We start from the raw sequence: 23,313 nt of genomic DNA on the forward strand, positions 1-23,313 counted from the left end.
ATATATTTTTTTTCTTCTACCCTGAAGATGGAGGCGATACGTTCCTCCGAAACATCGGTTAACACCACATATACACGGCGCCAAATCCCAGAAGACTGCTTTCTTCATAGTCACTGCCGTGAAAGCCTCAAATCTTACATAAGCACAGTTTGTTTTCTAATGCGTAAATTATCCTATATATTAAACATAAATAGTCTTAAAGCCGTATACTGTCACATGTTCGGAATCCAGAAGACACTTCCATAGTAACGCTAGAACAGACCGTTGCATAGGCAGCGACAATAGTGATATTGTAGCCCCAACAGTTGGCCATTGCATAGGAATCGCAGAATCAACAAAGCAGCGTTTCCATGGTTATAACAGAGGGTTCATTTGCATAGCAGCGGCCGAGGGTATAAAAAGGGGTTGAATGCATTTGCCAGTCTCTCTCTCTCTCTCTCTCAAGTCTCAATTCTGAGACAGTAAGATATGGTCGCGAGTCCCAAGGGACTCGGACCCGAGAAAGACTGCGCTGGCAAGAGCCAGCAGCATATACAAATGACAGACCCGTCCTCTCGTCGGAGAAGGCGCCCCACAGAAACAAGACCGTAACTGTCAAATGATAATAATTAATATCTGGTCATGAGCCCCAAATTGGGCTCGACACCAAGACTTACTGACTGACTGACCGTCAGTTGCAATGTAACTCTGACTCTGACTCGCCAGACAGTCTCGGGGCAGATGCCAAGAGATACAGAAGAAAGTCTGGGAACAGCCGCTACAGATGACATTCAAAATACAGCAGCTGAGATCAGTGGTACAAGAGTAATTATAACAGTGAAGCAGTGGATAATAATTGTACTCGTAAGTGTATAAGTGAAGCACAATAAAGATTCGTTATTTGTCGTGTGACACACAAAACACGTAACAATATTATGCATATTATCATTCATTGGTGAAATAAATCAGACAGTCATAAGGTCTTTGTTATTCAAAAGAAAATAATAAGAATAATGATGGGATTGGACCCAACTCATATATGTAGAGATTTATTTAAAAAGCTTGAAATACTACCAATCCCATGTGTATATTTGCTCTCACTGATGACATTTGTTGTTAATAATTTGGATAAGTTTCAGACCAATAACTCTGTATATGTCACTGGTACCAGAAGGAATGACCACCTTCATATACCTTCAACACATTTATCATCCTATCAGAGAGGGGTGTATTATTCAGGCATCAAGCTATTTAATACTCTGCCATCAAATATCACATTTTTTAAGAGTGGTAAAAAGAAATTTAGGTTTGTTCTATGAAATTATTTGCAAAGTAACACATTTTACTCAATTGATGAATTTGTCGAGCATGTAAGGGGCTCAAAAGTTAAGAGTTAATAAATGGTCTGTGTGCGTGAATTATATATTCTTGACTCTTGCTTGTTGTAAGTAGTGTAGTAATATGTATGATGTCTGTTTTTGTTACGAATTTTAATATTTTATAATGTAACTGTTTGGATGATATGGCTTGCCAGCGTGTGTGGAATGGCAAGGTGTGAACTTGATTGTGGTTTCTCCATGACCTGTGTGTGTTGTCCTGACAACTTGAGCTATTCTGTCTCAGGCTTGATATTATATTTTATTTGACCAAGGATGAATGATGTGGTCATCATGAATTTGTAATATGTGACATGATTTATATCCAGCCCTATGGGGAGATGACTGGATCCATGAAATGATAAATAAATGTAAATGTAAATGGTATGTGGTACCCCACACAGCATAAAAATAAGTGCTAGGTCACTACTATGCAATAAATGTTTATGTGTAAGTTAAAAGTGACCAGTATGAAAGCATATGAGCATGAAGTCTTGCTTTCTAGCAAAACTGAAGGACTGCCACACCTAAATGGATGGCTTCACCACTCACACACTGTTGTCCTGTGCATAGGTCCATTCATCTTACAACAAACAGAATAAAACACAAGTGCCAAGAAGTTATCCTAATGTCAGGTTTCCAAGCAAGGGTGCCTCACTGAAAGCTGCAATGCTAGACAGGACTATGTAGCCTGGTACAAAGTAAACTACAATCAACCTCCATCTGGCACCCAGGTCTAAAAATGGACTCTCTTTCCATGCCCTGATGACATGGCATTCAGGGTCAATATTTAAACCTTCCTATGTGAACCCCAAGTATACTCTCTGTGTAGGTAGGGTTTCTACTGGCATATCCTGGATATATTTATTTTCAGCTTGTTCAATTTTGTTCTGTACCCATCTTGAGTAACTGACTCCAAGGTACCAAGCCTTTCTTCAAAGGATGATATGATGCTGAGCTGTTCATAAATTCCCTGTTTTTAAGTTACTTGAAGACTCATAATTCCCTACTTTTATATTACTAGAAGATTCACAATTAAGTTCATAAAGCCTGATATTCAAATCCATTAAAAGTCAGCTGAATCTACTCAACATATGTTACCATAACATCCACTTCAATTCTATTATTATTCCCCCAGCTATATGATGACTTCCCAAAATGGACTGAGTTGAAGGTTATATAACCAAACTTCTTTTTGGATATCTCATTTACTTCATGGATGCTATATGAAGCTCCTCAAAATGTAATTTTCCCCAGTCCCCTGTTTATTTCTCCTATGTCCAAATGTCTTCCTCAGTGCTTTGTTCTCAAGCACCCTCACTCTGTGTTCTTTACTTCATAGTGACAGATCATGTACTTTTGAATAATTTAATATTCAAATTTTAAATATGGCATGGAAAGACAAAAAATTCTGAATGAAACTACTGCCACACATGCTCATATTATATGGCCAATTCATGGAATGTAAGCTAAAAAAACAATAAAAACTGTCCTACTGAAATAAAGGGAATTCATAAAAAAGTTACTCTGAGACCTGTATTTTACAATGGGAAAAATTAAAATGTGGCTGCATACAACAGTGAGTTAAGAAATGTGTCAATTACAGAATCTCATCACCTGCAAGTGATTTCTGTTAGAGTAAAAAAATTGATAAACATGGCAAATATTCCTTACCAAGACCAGCAAGTCAAACTTCTTTTCTTCTGGAACATAATTTGGAACTTGCAACAAAACATGAAGGCTAGCATTCACAATGCCTTTCCTTTCTCCAACTAAAGTGCTACCATATGCTGAAAAGAATTAAAGTTAATTTGAGACCATGCAGAATAAAATTATTGAGTTCCTTCCACCCAAGACTTCACATTTACTCCTTCTAGCGCTTACTCTTTACTTACACCAAAGATTATTCTCCTACACACAAATTCTTTATACAATTATTTTCTGTCATGCAGCTAACAACCAAGTATGTTGTACAAACACAACTCAAACAGTCTTATGCATCAGGCTGAAATGGTGCCTTAGTCTTTTATTATCTTGCTTAGTACTTGCAGCTACTGAGTAAGTGCTTGCCATGGTAAGCCACATCTACAGCTATGTCTGCCTGCATAAAAATCAAGTTAAATTACTTTATATAAAACTAAGTACAAAATTTAATAAAATTTATATGTGGCAAACTGTGACATGGTTTGACTAATAGTGGGCAAAAATTTACAACAAAACAACAAATATCAGTTAAAAATTCTTAATAAAACAGGCTATACATGAACTAATGACATCTTAAAAAATAAACATAAAACTACTCTGTCATAAATGCTTTCTATATTCATTTACAAACATCTTAGTATCCACTGCCTTACTTCCAACTTCACCATTTTGATTACAGCTTCAACCAGTGGTGAAACTCTCTTTTCAAATTACATCATCAGTTGGCAAAATTTATGGAAACTGAGACTAGTATAACTATTAATCTGAAAGCAATCAGAGCCAAAACTGGCAGCATGTATATTATAGATAAAAAGGTACAGCTATCCTTGTAACAGGTCTTGCAGGCCCATATGCATGTCACATGTCAAGGTTCCCGCATTTTCTAGAAAATCGGCTCACAGGTATCAGTGAGGTCAGCCTTACATGCCAGCCACCCTTTGCCCCCAGGAAGATTCCTGGTACTTATTTCTGTTAGAGGCTGAGTCAACCCCAGGGCAACAATTCAAATGTAAGGATTATGTAAATTGATAAATCCAATGATGTCATCAGGAACTGAACCTGTGACCTTCCAGGTTGTAGCATAGTGCCTCAACCAACTATGCTACCATATTATAAGAGGCTCCTTCATTACAAATTCTTGTAATGCAGAAATTGTGACTGACCAAAAACTACGATAAGATACTGATCATGAATATAATTTGTATACACACTGTACAGACTCCTTTATTATGGATTCATGCAATGAAAACTGAGACTAATGTAACCGGTGATTTTTAACTGATCATAGCCAAATTCTGTATGTGCAATACAGAGGCTCCTCTATTACAGGTTCCCAAGCCAAAATTTTCATATGCGCTATGGAGGTTTTAGAATGGTAAGATGTGCTTCTTTCACTGACCTCAAACACAAACAATACCACATCCAGACTAAAAGTATCATTGATAATAGATACATTGTGTGTGGGACAGAATACTTAAATGTGCTGACTGCAAGTTATTCATTTGAATCAATCAATAATTGCATTACAAAACATACTTTTTTGATCACCAAGTATAGTCTTTTACCACACTCATTAAAATGCAGAATTGTACACTTACATTCATTATTGAAGTCATGTGTGAGGTTGATTAGCACTTTGAGGGTAGCAAGCAAAACCTCACGAATCACAGTACCAGCTGACATTTTGTCTGCTAGATTTGTCACTGGGTACAATGGAATCTCCGAGTCACAATGTCGATACAGTTTGATCAACGTGTCAATCAACATACCATCCCCATACTTCAAAAGGTATAGCTGGTTTTCCTCATTTTGATTTGTTACCTAGTAACATAAATTAGGAACATTGCTGCTGTAATGAAGCTTCAAATTTTATAATACTGTACCAGGTAGAATGCTAGACCTTCAGTATCAAAGACATGTTCTACACACTTATTATCACCTCTTGCTTCATGACGATACATCTACTCTAAAACTATGAAGAAAATTTATACTAGAAAACAGATGAAAATCCAGGCCACTGATCACATCACTGTATAAAGTAATGGAATGGTGAGATGAAGGCTATGAAATTATGCAATTTCATGTTACTATAGCAACAAACACCGGTCACAGTAGCCGAGCGGTCTAAGGCATGTACTGTCTTTGCTTGCTTGGAAGCTGGAATTGTGGGTTCGAATCCCACTCAGAACATGAATGTCTGGTGTGTGTTTTTCTGTGGTTGTGTTGTCCTGTGTTTAACCCGTTGCCGTGGTTCGACGTGTATGTTTCGTCAGGGATTTAAATCGTCTGGGGGGGTTCGACGTGTATGTTTCGTCCAGCTGCACACCTATGTTATAACGCCCATAATAATTGATGGTTTTGCTGTAGATTGTTAGATTCTTCACTGGCCTGTTGTCACAAGAACGGTTTATAATGAGACACGAGTTTAAGAGCGCTAAGTCTTCGTTACATATGCCTGTCTTGCAGCAAAGTTCCTGTGGCTCTTGCAAGCGGTTTATTCGTTCTACGTTTATGAATGCCATGTTTTCTTTGCTTTGATGATATAAACAGCAGAGACGTGATGTTTATAAAATAATATTGCCCTGAGCTGGCCACTCTAACACACTCAATTGGAATTCTTAGAATAGGGATGTCCATAAGTTTATTTTCGCATGATCCATTGATTTCGCACAGTACAAAGGCCCAGTTCTTAGAAAAACGCCACAATTTAAGGCAGAACACTGTGGTCACCCCCTGAGACGATACGGATGTGTGTGGGGGAGGGAAAAAGAACTCATTCCTTCATGTATTATCGCTCCAGTTGACGCCATTTTATCGTACTGACCTTGGTGGTCGTTTCGAGGGATGACCATAAATATTTTTTTGAGCCAGCTAGGCTCTGCTTTCGTGCACTACATACCGGCCAGTACTTAGAATAACTTCATCAATTCTGTGGTCACCCCTACGACATCTACAGCCGCCAAAATGGATGGAATATCAAAGGCATAGCAACAAACCCTTGTTATGATAACTCGTAACGTTGAATTTACTACAGCTGACCTGGCTAGCAATACGACTCACGGAGAGACATTTCTTCTTATATTCCCCCCACGGGGAAGGCAAGGCCGCACAGAAGATGTTTTGTTTACGGAAAAAGAGCCAGATGAGAGAGATACGCAGTACTGGTATGGTGATGTGAGTCAGCGCTGTGTATAGTAGAATGCTTCAATGCGTGCAACACTCCGCTCAAATTCTGAACCACCACCGAGATACCGGGCGCTCATATTATAAGGCAAAGTTATAAAACAATCTTTTAAGATCATTTTAGTGAAAGTTTCATGCTTCAAGGCGTACGATACACTGCTCAAATTCTAAACCAACTGCTTCCATTGCCGAGATAACGGGCGCTCATATTATAAGGCAAGGTTATAAAACCACCTTTTAAGATCATTTTATTGAAAGTTTCATGATCCTATCTCATAGAATTTAAGAACAATGATGAATAAATCATTTTCGAGCAAAATTTAAATGGCCGGCTGAATATATTACCGCCAGAGAGACGGCCGCGGAATTTAAATCACCGCGCAAAAGGGTTAAGCAGAGGCCCTGTGACGAGCTTATCACCCATCCAAAGACTCCCACCATCTGTAAAATGATCAAGAAACTGAGAAATCAGCTCTATGCTCCAAAGTGGAGCAAAGAGGAGAAAATAGTAACAAACTGTCAAGCATTAAAACATTACATGCATGTAAGTTACAACAGGTCACGAATCAGTGAGCAGTCTTTAGCGTCAGTGTACCACGTCTATTTTGTGAGCAATGATACTATTTCCATGTGGACATGTCAAGTGTAGTGTAGTGTATAAGAGAGTTTACAAGAGAATATTTGTGCACGTTATTCATAGGGGAATATCATGCCAAAGCCAGGGTAAGAGTTAAAGATGATCGGTCTTGTTCTCAAAGTTTGTTATCCTGTAATCCCTTAAGTGGGCAGCCAAGTAATTATCTTCCTCTCTGGATGAGTACTAGATTTCCTTAGGAACCCTACAACTTCCCATTCCAAAAATAAGCTGAACCCAATCACCTTTATGCATATGCGACTACTCTTGCAAAATTTGTTTCTTCTCCAATTGAGATGTGTATATCTTCCAGATTTCCCCACAAATTGAACCTCTGCAGCTCTTAGCAAATCTCTGTTACTACACTGATCTTCATATTTATCTACCATAAAAACACAAAGTCAACCTCTAAGATTTTGTAATTTTTATATTACACCCTCATGTTATCCTTTACTTGTTTCAAAATTCCAATATTTGTAAAGTCATGACATTTGTAACATTCATCTTTCTCTCTCTGATAAAATATTACATCACAATTTTCATACAATCCCTTCTAAGGCTATTTGTACCCTTGAAAACAATTTTATATACACTTTTGCTTGCTGAACCTATCAAGGCTTCACAAAGAGGCTGTGCCATAGCTCAAGTGTTAGTCGCTGGCTTACCACCGCGGCAGCCCGGGTTCAATCCCAGGTCTGGTCAAGTGGAATTTGTGGTAGACAAAGTGGCGCTGGGGCAGGTTTTCTCCAAGTACTTTGGTTTCCCCTGCCAATCTTCATTCCACCAACTGCTCCACAATCACCCTCACCTATCATCTGGGGCTGGTACAATAGGCCAGAAGTGGCCACAGTACAAGGGACTTAGTCCCACCCCACTAGTAATAGAAAAAGGCTTCACAAAAATCCCTTTAGCTATCTTTTTAACAGTTTCTGACAGACCTTACAATGTGCCTCAGTGGTAAGAGTAATCATGTTCACTGGCTGTCCCCTCTCAGGACATGAAAAATAAAGATGTGAAATAACTGACCACTGGAAAGATAGAGTGAGGAATGGTGCACAAACATGAGAAAGAAAACAGTAGTCACAGATATAAGCAAAATGCTTATGTGAGGAAAGAAGGGAAAAGGCTTTAACCCCACAAAGTCACACGTGAAAAAAATAAATTTTGGCCAACAGAGAGTCCCATTTTAAATTCTGGACCCAAAAGTATAATCAATGGCTGCCTGAAGATTGGATTTCTTTTTGTTTTCATCAGCTGTCAATGTGTGTCCCCACTGCATACTTACATTTTCAAGAACACGCAAGCAGCGGTCCACCTTCCTCAATTTGTCCAGCAAAGGCTCAGTCCACTCAACAATATAGTCATCAACTTGACGGCAACAGTCACATATCGTTTTAACAATATGTTCAAGACCCCCCAGTTCTCTCAGTTCCTCTTTAAACCATTCTCCAGCACGTCTAGAAGTAAGACTTAGTAATGTCTCCATGGCTAGCTGCCCCACCTGCAACCAAAGAGGATCCCAAAACCTGAAAGCTCTATAATATGTAGAAATTAACTTGTTCCATGGAAGGACTTGGTTCTTTGAACACTTGTTCATTAACCTCTTGATTCCTTCTTTAACTGACAGAGTTCATAGCCTTAGAAACCTATAATGCCCAAATATTAAAACTAGCAGGAAAAGGTTCAGTCAGAATCATGCCTTAACTCTCTGATCTTTCATTGCACTCAGTCAAATTCATTACTAGCACACGGGTTACACAAAATTCATTATGCAAAAATTACTTTCCCATTCACTTAGAGGTAATAATTACAGATGTGGTGATGTGAGTTAATGCACAAATATAAATGTAACAGGACGAGAAAGGAAATATATATTACACACACATGTATATATGTACGCACATGTATACATATTTCTTTATATGATGATAGAAAAGTGTTCTGAGTACCATTCAGAAGAATGAAAGGGCATCATATCCCACCAAAACCATATTTACAGAGGCATTTATAGACTCCATGCTTGAGGCATAAAGGAAAACATTTTTTCTTAAAAAATTGAGTGTCCCATTTCCAAATATGCCTTCAAATTTGTCCTAACCGTAAGGTACTTTGCAGAGAAAATCATTGGAAAAAGAAATTTATAGAAAGCGTTTAATAACAGCTATTTCACAGTCATTTAAAAATCATGAAAAGTTAAACAGTTCTGTATAGTGTGACTGGTGAAGATTTTTCTTATATATACATATAATGTTAATAATATACAATTGGGTATAAAATCTAAAGTTTTTGCAAATACAGTGGGTGTTCAAATACAATAAAATATTTGTAATTGGTGTATTAGAGTTTACTGGAATTTATAAACCAAGTAAGTTCGTGTCCTCTTTCTTATTATTTATCTTGATGGGGATGAAAATAATAAGAAAGAGGACACGAACCTACTTGATTTATAAATTCCAATAAAATCTTAACAAACCAATTACAAATACTTTATAGTATTGGAACAGCCACTGTAGTTGTAAAAACTTTAGATTTTATACCCAATTGTACATTATTAACATTATATGTATTTACACCGCTGTCCAAAAAGTATCTGACTTTATTTTTTTCCGCTGTAATTAATGGCCAAAGGGGCAGGGAAACTGAGCTTAGTGGTAGAAGGGACTTTCATGCGCATGCATGATATTATGCTGACTTGCAACACCGCCGGATGCATCTGTGGCTGTCACCTAGCGAAGTGGTGTAACATGTGTTTGTTGCATTCTCATTTTGCTCAAGATGACACAACACTTGGAGCAGTGATACTGCATCAAGTTTTGTCAGAAACTTGGGGATACCCAAGCAGAAACAATCCAAAAAATTCAGCAGGTTTTCGGCGATGATACAATGGGGGGGTCACTCAAATTAAAGAGTGGTTCAACCGCTTTAAAGATGGCTGTATGTTGGTGGACACTGACCAGAGTTCCAGGAGACCATCAACAAGCCGAAATGCTGGTTTCATTGAAAAAGTGAGGACACTGATCATGGAGAACCATTGTCTGATCATCCAGGAAACTGCTGATGAGGTTGCGATCAGCAGAGGTTCCGCAAACACAATTTTACTGAAGATTTGGGCATACAAAGAGTGGCAGCAAAATTTGTGCCCAAGCTGCTTTTGCCAGAGCAGCAAGAACTCTACCTTGAGGTCACACAAGACATGCTGGAGTGCCAACAGGGATCCTGAGTTCCTGAAGACTGTGATCACTGGTGACGAGTCGTGGGTGTACGGATATGACCCGGAAACCAAGGTGCAGGCATCACAGTGGAAGAATCCAACAACACCGAGGCCCAAAAAAGCACGACAGGTTCGGAGCAATGTGAAGGTGATACTGACCGTACTTTTATGATTACTGAGGTGTTGTGCATTATGAGTACACACCACTAGGCCAAACTGTCAATAAGGAGTACTACAAGGAAGTCCTCTGCCATTTTCATGATGCAGTTCGGTGCAAGAGACTGGAGTCGTGGGATGCATGCAACTGACAGCTGCATCATGACAACGTCCCAGCTCATTCTTCACACCTCATCCGGGGATTCCTGGCCAAGCATGGCATTCCGCAGGTTTGCCAGGCTCCCTACTCTCCTGATATGGCTCCTTGTGATTTCTGGCTGTTACCGAGATTGAAGACACCACTAAAAGGAACCCGTTTTGATAGCCATGAGGACATCATACAGAACGTGATGGTGTAGCTGCACATCATGCCAAAAGAAGCCTTCCAGAATTGCTTCCAGCGAAGGAAGGACCACTGGACTAAGTGTGTAAAGTCACAGGAGGCCTACATTGAAGGGGATTAGGTATTGTAACCACCCAGATGCAGAACTTTGTTTTCCCAGCCCAAGGTCAGATACTTTTTGGACAGAGTAGTATTTTAACGATCAGAACATATATTGTAATAGTAACTTCCAACTGTATTGATGCAAAGGTGTCCCTGATGATTGTCTCTGAAGACTGAAACATGTAAGGGCATGAATAACTGAAATAAGAAAAATCTTCATCAGCCACACTAGACGCAACTGATATTGTTAGTGTGATGGACCAGAATGAAACAAATCAAATTCATTTAAAAAGCTTCATATAATGGAAAAGACGAACTTGTGACAGCCAATAATCTTCAAAGCTTCTAGAGAAGATCTCTTTATAATAGCCATACGTGTACATCCACATGCTCAAAATCATCTTTCACATACATGAAAGACAATGAAGAGTGCTCTTCAATGCATTCAGATCTAGACTCAGAAATTTTTCCTGTGTTAATATAGTTTATACCAGTTACTAGATGGCAACACAAGTTCTTACAATGCCAACATAAAAAAGATTATGCACCATACAAGAATAAAAATCTGCTAAAATATCACTCACTATTTCAAGGTGCACTTAAATATGAACTTACAGTTTCACTATGATCTGCCGCAAACAGCATTTGGCCAGCTCAATTTGTTTGCAAGCCACAATTTTTCAAAAACCTGACAGGACTTTGTGGACACACTGTATGATCACAAAACCTAGTTTCTCTGCCAAAATGGTCTGGCTGAAAGAACAATCTAATCAATTTCCAATTGGATTTAAAAGTGTAAATCCATTCCAACATTATTTTATTATGCTGTTTCATCTGCAGAGATCATACAGCATCAAATGAGATACAGAATTCTTGGTTTCTGAACTTTTCCTATTGTCCAGAATTCTAGGTAGTAGAGTGTCCTCTATTACCTAGAATTCTGGATGATGGAAAAAGTCCAAAAACCCACTAATTCTGTGTGTCATCCACCATCATCAGAACCCTTTAGAATCAAATGTGTTGGAATGACAATAATGGATGATGGATAAATAAAGAATAGTTCAAATGAAAAGTACTATCCCACCATTCGCCTGAAGTAACTGAAAACCCTCTTTGTCTTCTTTCTTTGACTCTATGGCCCTTTTACTTTAGCCTTAGCCTCCCTTAGAATTACTGTTTATACTGAAAATTCTCAGTCAGTGTCACTAAGATTAAAACTGGGTCCACACGCACACACAAAGCTACTAATCTATTCAGTACTTTTGTTACATACAGCTACAGCAGACTGCTAATTATCCAAATTAATTAATGACAAAGGTGGTTTGGATAGTCAAAAATTAAATGTATTAAATTCTCATTCAAAAAACAACATTATAATAATAAAAAATACAAAAATTGAAATCAAGTGAAACATAAAAAATTAATATGAGGAAGAGCCAGTAAATACATAATAAATGGAAGTAAAACAGTAGTAATGGATGTAATAGGTTTCTATGTGTATCATTAAGTAGCAACAAAGTTTAGGTAGCAGACGTTCATGTTGAGAGGCTGGTTTCAGTATTGAGGTGTGTACCACCAAAGAGTGGCATTCTGTTGCGCAACTCTGTCTGCAAAAGGACTCAATGCAAAGGTTAATCATAAACAAATGTTTCCCATTAATGGTGGGAAATGTTTGTCACATAAAGTGGTTCACAACTGGGTTGAGAAACATGGCAAACGTTTTGTTGAAGACAAAGAGATCAAAATAGGGGTGCAGAATTGGCTGAGAAAATAGTCAGAAGACTTCCATGCTGTGGGTTTCAAAACACTGGTAAAACGATGGGACAAGTGTATCAATGTTCGTGGAAGATATGTTGAGAAATAAAGGTTTTTTCCAGGTTCAACTATCACATGCTTTATGTCCATTTGTGGCCTATTTACTGACTCTCTCTCATAAATATAATTACAATTTTACATTTTCAAACACCTTACTTGAAAGGTTCTAACAGTGATGTTTGTTTAGCAGATGCAAGCCTTGGTTGTGGTGAACCACTTAATTGTCAATTCAGATAATCAGGATTAAAAAAATTGGCATTCTATGGTACTTTCATTCTGCACATATATAACACATGCACAATAAATCACTGATGGTCATGGTGCAAGGGCCAGTCAAGGCCTACCCCTCATTCATTCATATACAGAACACATTCAAATTTCTTGACTCACCGTTATATTATCCAGATTCAAGTGCTTTGCATGACCTTGACTTTGGATCTCAGCACATAGCTCTCGCACTTTCTGTTTGTTTTTATGCAGTTGTGTACTGCTCATGCCACAGTCATCAAGAGCATTGCGATGACTTGCATCAGATTCAAGCAAATTCAGCATTAGTTCCAGACTGTGCCGATCCAGATCCATGTTCAGTCGATCCTGACTAAGCACGAACATAACAGTGGCTGTGCAAAGTCCAAGGCTCTGGAAATGAACATGATATACCTCCTAATACACGGTCATTAAAATAACAATAATGTGCCCGAGAACCACATCATGAACAAATATATGCTGCAGGGAGATAAAGGCTTGTGCGTATTTCAGTTGACAGTCATTACATTTTAGTTGGTAGATTCCGCTTTTATTAAGAACATCGATAAAAGGTAAAGCTGCCCCTGTGCATCGCTAATTAAGTGCTATGCCATGAAGATGTATGGGGGAGTGGATCTATAGAACCACATTTTCTTGACCTCAGCACCAACTGGTGGTGAGTGGTCAGCTTCATGACCCTGCTGCTTTAACCCTGGTGAAGGAGCTCCTAGTACTCATCGGATAGGAGGCTGAATGGGCCCCAAAGCCAGTCTGAATGATGTGGAGAACAGAAAATTCTTGATCATACTGGGACTCAGAACTCCAACTCCTAGGTCATCCAGCCCATACAGTCACTATACTGACTACACTATACACTCATGAGAATGTCAGTACTGAGGTTTTTTGGTTTTAGATTATTACATATTTTTGTATTTCTGGTTTTGAGGAGTGTTTATATGTTTGTGTTTTTGAATACAACATAGGACGACAAAATTATCAACAGATGATAAACACATATGTACAGACTAATGCAAAAACACCACACAAAAACTATATTTTTTTATTATTATGATACATGTGCTTAATTTTGCAGATGAATGAAATCAAATAAGCACAAAGCCATCAATATGGAACACATCTGGAATTCGCAGTACCGTGCCCCCCACAATATACACATAAACCACATACATAACACACATGCCACACAAAGTACAGGGGATGGACAAAAATATGGAAACACCCAACAAAAAACACATTACCGTGACTAACATGGTGTAGGACAACCTCAGGCTTGCAGAACTGCCTGCAGTCTCCTTGGAATGGATAAATAGAGGTCCTGTATGATTTGCAAGGGAATCTTGTACCATTCTTCCTGCAAAACATTGGCAAGTTCTGTTAACAATGATGGATGTGGATAGCACGCACACAGATTGCTCTCCAAAACAGACCATAAAGGCTCAATAATATTGATATCTGGCGATTGTGGGGGCCATGGCAGACGTGACACTTCATCTTCGTGCTCAGAAAACCAGTCCTGGACGATGTGAGCTGTGTGAACACAGGCACTGTCGTCTTGGTAAATGACATCACCATTGGGGAACAAAGTTTGCACCATGGGATGGACCTGGTCACCCAAAATGGTCACACAGTCGTAGGCACTGATATGACCTTGCAGGGTAATGATGGGTCTGACAGAATACCACAATATGTCTGGCCATACCATGATCAAACCCCAGCCATGTTTCACTCTTGGCAGCAAACAATATGGATTGTAAGCTTGGGATGGTGTTCTCTAGGCGTAAACTCGGCCAGAAGTCGGAAACAGTGTGAAGGTGGACTCATCCGACCAAATGACCATCTTCCATTGCTCCATAGTCCAGATTTTATGACTTCGGCACCACACTCTCTTCTTAGTGGCATTTTGATCACTGACGAGTGACTCTGGAATTACAGCTCATCCAGAAATACCCTGCTTGTGGAGTTCCCTTCATACTGCTTTGGTGCTGACAGGGTTTGTGAGTGTGACATTCAGTTCAGCAGTCACTTTTGCAGCTGTAGTCTTCTTATTTTTCGTCACAATCCTATGCAATGTTCATCTGTCTCGATCACTCAAGACACATTTCCGTCCACGCTGGTCTTTATGGGATGCGGTTTTCCCAGTTCTCCTGTATGCGGTCATAATCTTGGATACTGTGGCTCGCGAAACACCGAAAACCTCGGCTACCTTGGTTACGGAAGCACCCACTATATGGGCCCCAACAATTTGCCCGCATTCGAATTCTGTTAGTTCTGACATGATGCACTAAAAACTGCACAGAACACTGTCTCGACAACAAATGAAGCTTGCAACATATTGCGGAGGTTGTACGGGTAGTGGTATTGGGCAGATAATCTAGCGTCACCTACAAACGTCGCTAAAATAAACACTTCAATTCAGGCATGCATTTCACAAGGTGTTTCCATATTTTTGTCCATCCCCTGTATATACCCTATACACAGCATCAATTCAACACATCACCAACCTTCCTATGCCTTTCTCCCTAGCAACCTTCCACTATAAATCCTATACAAAGTAGGTTAAAGGTTAAGTTTTAACTTCCAGTGTTAATGCATACTATAACAATAGTAAACATAAACTTACCTACATTAATATTCAATTCAATTCAATATAATTTACTATATCATATTTGAGGAACACGTTGTGTAAGAAGGGACTAGTAACAATGGTTACACTGTGCAAGCAGACCAATGATGAATGTTGACAACATTTTAAATAATTTTTAAGCCTGATGTCGACCATATATGTGAATAAATGCTGATTTCATCAATAATACTTGCCTCTTCAGTTGTTTATTTATAGGTTGTGTTGTGACAGATGGACTGATATACACAGCAATCATAACCACATTGACATAAAGGTTATTTGGAGGTTATTTAGTATATACATAAGACACAACTATTATGAACTAAACTTTCTTGATTGGTGATGTGTGCTAATAATGTGAAGCTTACAATTTGAGTTCTGCACAAACACTACACTCAGTATGCAAAAAACCAAGCACCATTCATGGATGCCAACACTGCAAAACTAACTATGGCTATCTCTATCTTGCGTAAGTATTCCTTCTAGAATTAGAAGCCCACTATCGACCTAACATGTCACTGATAGCATTATGTATGTAGACTGTAAGGTTTCAGGTTATCATGGCAGTGAACATGAAGATTACCAACTTTACAGATATAATGCCATATAGTCTGAAAGAAAGTTAGCAACATTTCAGAAGAACCTATTGCATCCATCATCAGGGAAGAAGATGGAGGCCACAGGTTCCACCAAAACGTTCGCAACTTTTTACCACACTATATGATATCAAAATTCAGGAGACAGTAATCTTCATCATGTATGATTAATTCTTAAAACCTCAATTATTTCAAGTCTTATAAATGGATAAAATTTCTAGTTTCCTCTCATTCAGAAGCTGAGGACATGACTGTAATCTATACCTTTATCCTAAATCGATAAATAACAGAGCAACTACCTAAGGCTGTGGTCCAAATTTACTCACCTGATCTTTGGTGGCATCATGTAAGGCACGGAAGAACTTGGCCACTGTCCCATGAGCCCTAACATGCATCCTGAAGGCAGGGGCCATGCACTTGGACGCTAGTGTTATAGCTGAGAGGCACCTGTAAGCCAACAGGGCATGTAATATTAATCTGTAAGTTATTTAAAAATTATGCATCAACTACAGAGGCTATTAGTATCCAGTGACATGACACAACACAGTGGTTATGCATGGGCAAATGGTAAGGATGTTAGATAATGTAGTTGCACTTTACAGTACAAAATTGTCACTGCTGAGGGAAACTATGGAAAACGTCAATCAGGATGGCCAATATCCCATCCAAGATTCATACCAAACGCCTCTCAAATACAAATTATGCCCACCAACACTGAGCAAATCTTCCTGATGACAAAACTAAATACCGAATAACAGTGATATCCATTACCCTGATACAGAAAATACTGCCACATGGTTCCTATGCAGCGCGACAAATAACTTCACGTGGGTCTCGGATTTGGCGAATATTTATTGAACACACTCTCTTACACACTCAAGTACAATTATTATCCCCTTATAACATCGCCAGTATCACAATCTACAATCTTCACTCTTCCAGCTCTGTCTTCAAAGGCTGGAACTTCACTGTCTTCAATGGCAATTATCTCAAGACTGACTCGGCGAATGCATTAACCCCATTATATATCCATGGCCATTTCTATGCAATGAACCTTCTGTTGTCTTGGAAACACAATACCTTGTAGAATACCGGTAACATGTTTGGTTTCACAACGAACCTTCCACCTCTGGGGAAACACATTTGTTGCCCAAGGCATTCCCAGGCAATGGCCTGTGTGGGATTTTGTGGCCACTGAAATAACACGTTACAATATGTTATACCAGAATCTACAGGACTAAGTGGGGTAGTATATACCATTCATTTCATACAGTATGGAAAAACGCCACCATACAATTCTATAAGATCAAGTGGAGGTAATGAGAAACTTACAGTACCCACAAGCAATTTAAAAAACTCAGTCATATCTGTATAAATATTTCACTGGTATGAGGATAATGTCATTACCTTATTCAACAAATCAAGTCATGGCAGTATAAATACTGTAGCTGGCATGTAGGAAAAACCATTACCTTATCAAACAAACTGAGTCATATCTATAACCATCAAACCAGTACAAAGAAAATGTCACGACACAACTCCAGAACACCAAGCCACTATCATATAAACATTAACAGGCATCACATATGGAGGAAATTCCACTATCTAACTTACAAAAACCAAGTCAACAGTGTAACCATTATACTGACATGAAGGAAATGAGATTATCTGATAGAAGAAGCCATGCAACAGGTATACATATTACATCCAGTGTGGAGGAAATGTTACTATGAAAACTATGGTTACATTTCTGTAACCAGTTCTGAATTGATTTTTTATGGTACTGGCAGTAACAAACATAAAGCAGAGTATGGCTGACACTGAAAAATGTAACCAACAGAACAAGCCCTCATCAGCTGAAAAGTACTGAATTTGACAACAGTTTCTATTAAGCTTATTTTGAAGATTATTGAGAGAAACTTTTTACACAAGAAAAACTAACAAATCATTAGTATGTCCAGAATATCTGCCAGGGAAACAAAGCATGTTAATACATTCTTTGGTGTTTGATATTTCTCTGAGGTTTTGGGGCAAATCTTGAAGATCTGGGGAAGACAAAATTAGCTCTGTGCTTAGCACATCCAAAGACATAAAAATTAAAGAATGTCATAGGAATGTTACAGAAAATATCTCATGACAGTTCAAAGTTCAGAAACAGAACTGTTTGAAATGTATAGCTAACAGAAAAACCTCTTCTCAGCAGCTTGAATTGAATTACAGCAGTTTTACCAACATCTATAACTATGTGTAACTATGCTTTTATCAATATTATTGTGGAAGCTGAGCATGGGAGGGGCCATGTTTTCTGGCCAGTGGGTGGCTCTTGTGATGTCTGAATTGTTGAGGAAGAAGCCCAGATGACAATGAAGGTCAATGGGTGGTGTGCCTATAAAAGTAGCTGTCAAGCTCTTGTCAGGGCCCCAGCGCAGTTTAGTGCAGAAGCTGAAAGAGTACTGAGTCAGTTCTCAGTACAGTGTAGTTGAGCGGTGCAGACAAGGAAAAGACATCATCAAGGTTTTCAGAGGTCAAATCAGCACAGTGAGTGAGTGAGTGAGTGAGTGAGTGAGTGAGTGTGCGAGCAAGTGTGTAGTCAGTCAGTTCTCTGGGCATGCAGCTCACTCAGTGCAGATGAGTGATTGCAGTATTGTGACCAGTGGCATTACTGTGAATGAATGGACAAAGAACTGATCTCAAGAGCAAAAGTGGTTAGAGACTGAGGGACGGTAACTGCCCCACAAATTGAGAATCACTACAATAAGAATTTAATTACAAATAACTACACAACTTAAAGAGTTCATCCACTGACAACTAAGAACTCATATAACATAACAGAATTACCGAACAAAAACAAAAGCATGCAAAACCAATGAAAATGTTAAGTTAAAAAAGAAAACCTGGAGCTCAAAAACATAAACGCAATTCTTCTGGGGATACTTTATCTTTAAATTCTCATACACTGTTGAGATATCAATGCAACTGTATGCAAATATTATTTTAGATTTTAAAATATAAAAATAATTGCCACACTACTAGCATATCACAGTTATCCACTGAAAAGGGGGATGACATCAAATTTAGTTAGTGCTAGAGCTACAGAGGAAATGTTTGATCTGCATGTGAACTACAGAGAGTTCAACTGAGAGAGATATATGCTGCTTGTAAGAGGAAGCAGAAGTTTATTATGTTACCATACAAGGTACCAGGGGTTTCTGTGCCTATGGTGATGAATCACTAAACTCACAGAACTTCATTACTGATTCCTGCACAAAGACAACAAAGATGTACCATATTTTATGTGAACCACTAGAACTGACCGCCTTCTTATTAGCTGCATGTCCCACGGCATGTAAACATGTTTTATGATACATTCTAAAGTTATGAAGTAATAACCTGTTGCACTCTTACAACACACCATACCACTACATTTATACTGTGTAACAGCACTTGTTGAATGGCACGAGGAAGTTCTTCAACTCCAATTTGTATGTTTTGCATACTGAAACGACAAGTTGGGTAAGGCCTACCGGTTATAAATAGCAGCCATGACTCTGTGCAGCAACCAGTACCAAAGTGAATTACTGCTGAATAATCTGGCAGCTTAATTTCATGCATATATATAAATATAGATGGGCAAAATCTAATAATCAGTCTTGTAACTGGAAGCCCTGATACCAGCAAAATGCCAATTTCTTATACCCAGCATGTTAACAATTTGCAATTACTTATGTATGTTGTTACTCTTACAGAATTAGTGCCATAGCTCAAGTGGTTAGTCGCTGGCTTCCCATCGCAACGGCCCGGGTTCGATCCTGGGTCTGGTCAAGTGGGATTTGTGGTGGACAAAGTGGCACTGGGGCAGGTTTTCTCCGAGTACTTCGGTTTCCCCTGCCAATCTTCATTCCACCAACTGCTCCACAATCACTCTCACCTATCATCTAGGGCAAGGAACTTAGACCCACCCCACTAGTAATAAAAAAAATACTCTTACAGAAGACTGACTATGAAACCTTGCTATTGAATCATATACCCCATTCCAACAGGAACAAATTCAGCCCCCAGATGAAATGATCTGTGCAGGAAAAACCTCCAGATCCTACTATACTGATTACACTGCTTTTTTTGGCTCGGCAAGTGACTGATCATCATATCAGAAAGTTGCATACTGACTGCAAACAAAGCATACAGCATTCTCTCTCCACAGTAGTTATACCTCTGTCATCTTATTGGTTATGTCAAGATGCAAAATATTGTCACTTATTAGTAACTAGACTCAGGGTTTAGATTAGTAATTGGACTTACTAAACTCTTGTATCTTGTAACTGCAAGTAATTATAACGTTATTACTAATCTACAAGCACTCTCCTTCTCACTACAGTACATGCTAAGTCTTCTCCACTTAATGGTTGGCCACAGGAAGAAAAGAACACAAACAACACATCACACACCTGTAGGCCAACACATAAGCACATCAACAACATAAAATCATAGGAACAATTCCACGAAAAACAAGAACACACAATGGTGAGTGCAACCTAAAAATCTGGCAACACAAAACAAAAGAGACATGACAATACAGAGCAAAAGGAGAAATACACACACACACACACACATTTTAACACATAACTCAATTATAATTCAAATTAGAATATTTCAATATTTTTACAAATCTTAATTTTAATATTTAATATATTTTATAACATAAGAGCATTATACAAACAACATGTCTGTACAATACACTCCATGTGTGTAAACATTGGCCAGGGCAGGGAGGTAGAGCAGATAGAAAGAAGGGTGATTGTAAATGATGTGTTCCTGATGATAATAAAAATAGGCTGAAACAGGCACTACATGCAAATGCATGGTGTTTACACCAGAACTGTGTTGACCGAATAATAATAAACTTCTTAGTTTGTTATGTCTTCAGCAGTTATTGCCAGGTAAAAGATTCCAACCATATCGTCTTCTGCTCATGCTGTTGCAAGCCTTCTACCATCTCTCAACTCTCTGTACTGAAACATAACTTTGAGCCATAACTGACTAACTTTCCCCACTTGCCCTTACTATACAGACTCAGCATGCACCACATTGAAAAGACCACGCTGCCTAGCAATGGCCTACTTGTTTGATGATCTATGAGAGTATTTACCAGATATTATAGAGCAACCTTCTCTTCTGGCTCCACTATTCCAAGCTTCAGCCCTCATGTCACAACATATTAATATGACGTGAAGAATATCAAGAACAAACTCAAGAAGGCCATTACACAGTCTAGAGAAATGATGCAGTGTGCCATTAAGTGACAGCGAATTATCAAATTCAGAACTTCAGAATGTGTTGCAAATTTTGTTATAGGCTGCAAGCCATGCTTGAAAAGCAGGGAAAACCCATGGTCACACAGCAAACTACTGCTGCGCTATCTCAAGTAGCATGTTACTGTCTCAATTGAACATTCTGTACAAATCAAACCTGCAACATATTGCATGTGGCTATACCACCACTCTATCACAGATAACTCCACGGTCTGTAATCCACAAGTGAACTATACCGACCTAGCGACCACCACTTGTTGGCAAAGTTAGTGCCAACTTTAGTGGATAGAGGGTGTCACATGGTCAGTGCAACAGATCCCCATGGCTGTTAATCTCGGTTTTCTAGACTGGAGCCGCTACTTCCTTGAAATAGCTCCTCAATTATCCTCATGAGGCTGAGTACACACTGTTCCAGACCCACTACTTCTCAGAAAATCTGGTAGTGCTGGGAATCGAACCCGGGACCTCTGCATCTGTAGCCAGGAACTGTGACCACTAGACCACAGAGGCAGTCATTATAACACAAATACATGTAACAAATAATGGTAACTAAAGAATTTATTTAATATTTTGTAATCACTGCAACCCTGAAATAAATGAGGCATGACAGTGTACTGAACACAGCCAAGGTAGCTTTTCTCTGCAACCAATAAAAAATTAAATTGTGCTTAGCCATGCATGTTTTGTGGGACTGCACAGGGGCTGAGGCTGTGAACTATGACAACTCTTCTGTCTTCCTGGCATTCTTTTGGTGTGTGCATGTGTATATGTATGTATATTAAGTTGATGAGATGGTTGTCTAACATTAACTACTGCCCAAGTGATTCAGAAATACACTCCTACTTTATATCAATTAAAACTATAATAAAATGTTTGGCGAGTTCCAGTAACACAAATGAAGAAATGATTACTGCTATTAACATCCTGAATTGTAAAGGTGGTTTAAGATGGAAACAGAAAATTACATACAATCCTTTCTTCAGTGCAAGAAACTTTACTCTAAAGATGGTAAACTATCTGTCATCAGATGTCTTACACTAGTTAAAGTAAAAAATTATCATTTCTAGATTCCACTATAATTAGAATGATCAAGTCAAGGAGGATGAGGTGGGCAGAGCATGTCGCACGAATGGGGGAGATGACGAATGCATATAGGATATTGGTGGGAAAGCCAGAAAGAAAGAGATCACTGGGAAGACCAAGGCGTAGGTGGGTGGACAATATTAAAATGGATCTTAGAGAAATAGAATGGGATAGGATGGGATGGTATGGATTGGATTGACCTGGCTCAGGATAGGAACCAGTGGAGGGCTCTTGTGAACATGGTAATGAACCTTCAGGTTCCATAAAATGCTGGGAAATTCTTGAGCAGCTGCAGATTTGGCTTCTCCTCAAGAAGGCCTCAGCTCTGTAAGTAAGTAAGAAAGATTCCACTAATTAACAAATCAATCAGTTTTACTGAACCACTGATATATTCCTAGTTTCAACTAATCACAGACCACCTCCGTGGTTGAGTGGTCAGAGTTCCTGGCTACAGATCCAGAGGTCCCAGGTTTGATTCCCAGCACTACCAGATTTTATGAGAAGGGGTGGACCTGGAACAGGGCTCACTCAGCCTGAGGAGCTATTTCAAGGAAACAGCAGCTCCGGTCTAAAAACCATGATTAACGGCCATGGGGGATCTGTTGCACTGACCATGTGACACCCTCTTATTTGAAAAGTTGGCAGTAACTAAACCAAGTGGCGGTCACTCAGTATAGTTCACTTGCGGACTATAGGCCAAGGAGTTTTTCTTTCAACTACTCACAATACATACCTTGTTCCTATGGGGTTATTATCCTGAAGTGCATCCAGAATGTATTCCACATCATCATTAAATTCCTGGAATTCACCTGATTCCTGAATCTGATGAGCCTTCTTTACATTTCTTACTACTGTGTAAAACTGAAACAATGAATTACATAGATAACAATACAGTCTCCAACATTTTTTCACCGAAATTACATTTAGACAAA

The 23,313-nt window shown here is 38.8% G+C and overlaps 1 protein-coding gene across 1 annotated transcript in view; it reads right to left on the reverse strand.

Moving 5' to 3' along the window:
• Window positions 1–23,313, reverse strand: part of LOC111870819 (protein wings apart-like) — a 38,043-nt gene that overhangs the window by 10,534 nt on the left and 4,196 nt on the right. Inside the window, exons 4-9 of the mRNA XM_023863385.2 lie at window positions 23,115–23,242; window positions 16,316–16,436; window positions 12,894–13,142; window positions 8,162–8,377; window positions 4,658–4,880; window positions 3,030–3,145 (exon numbers count right to left, since the gene is read on the reverse strand). Of these exons, the coding sequence (XP_023719153.1) occupies window positions 3,030–3,145; window positions 4,658–4,880; window positions 8,162–8,377; window positions 12,894–13,142; window positions 16,316–16,436; window positions 23,115–23,242 (1,053 nt within the window). The remainder of the gene's footprint in view (window positions 1–3,029; window positions 3,146–4,657; window positions 4,881–8,161; window positions 8,378–12,893; window positions 13,143–16,315; window positions 16,437–23,114; window positions 23,243–23,313) is intronic.

This window comes from Cryptotermes secundus, unplaced genomic scaffold (genome assembly GCF_002891405.2).
Source record: "Cryptotermes secundus unplaced genomic scaffold, Csec_1.0 scaffold596, whole genome shotgun sequence".
Lineage (NCBI taxonomy): Eukaryota > Metazoa > Arthropoda > Insecta > Blattodea > Kalotermitidae > Cryptotermes > Cryptotermes secundus.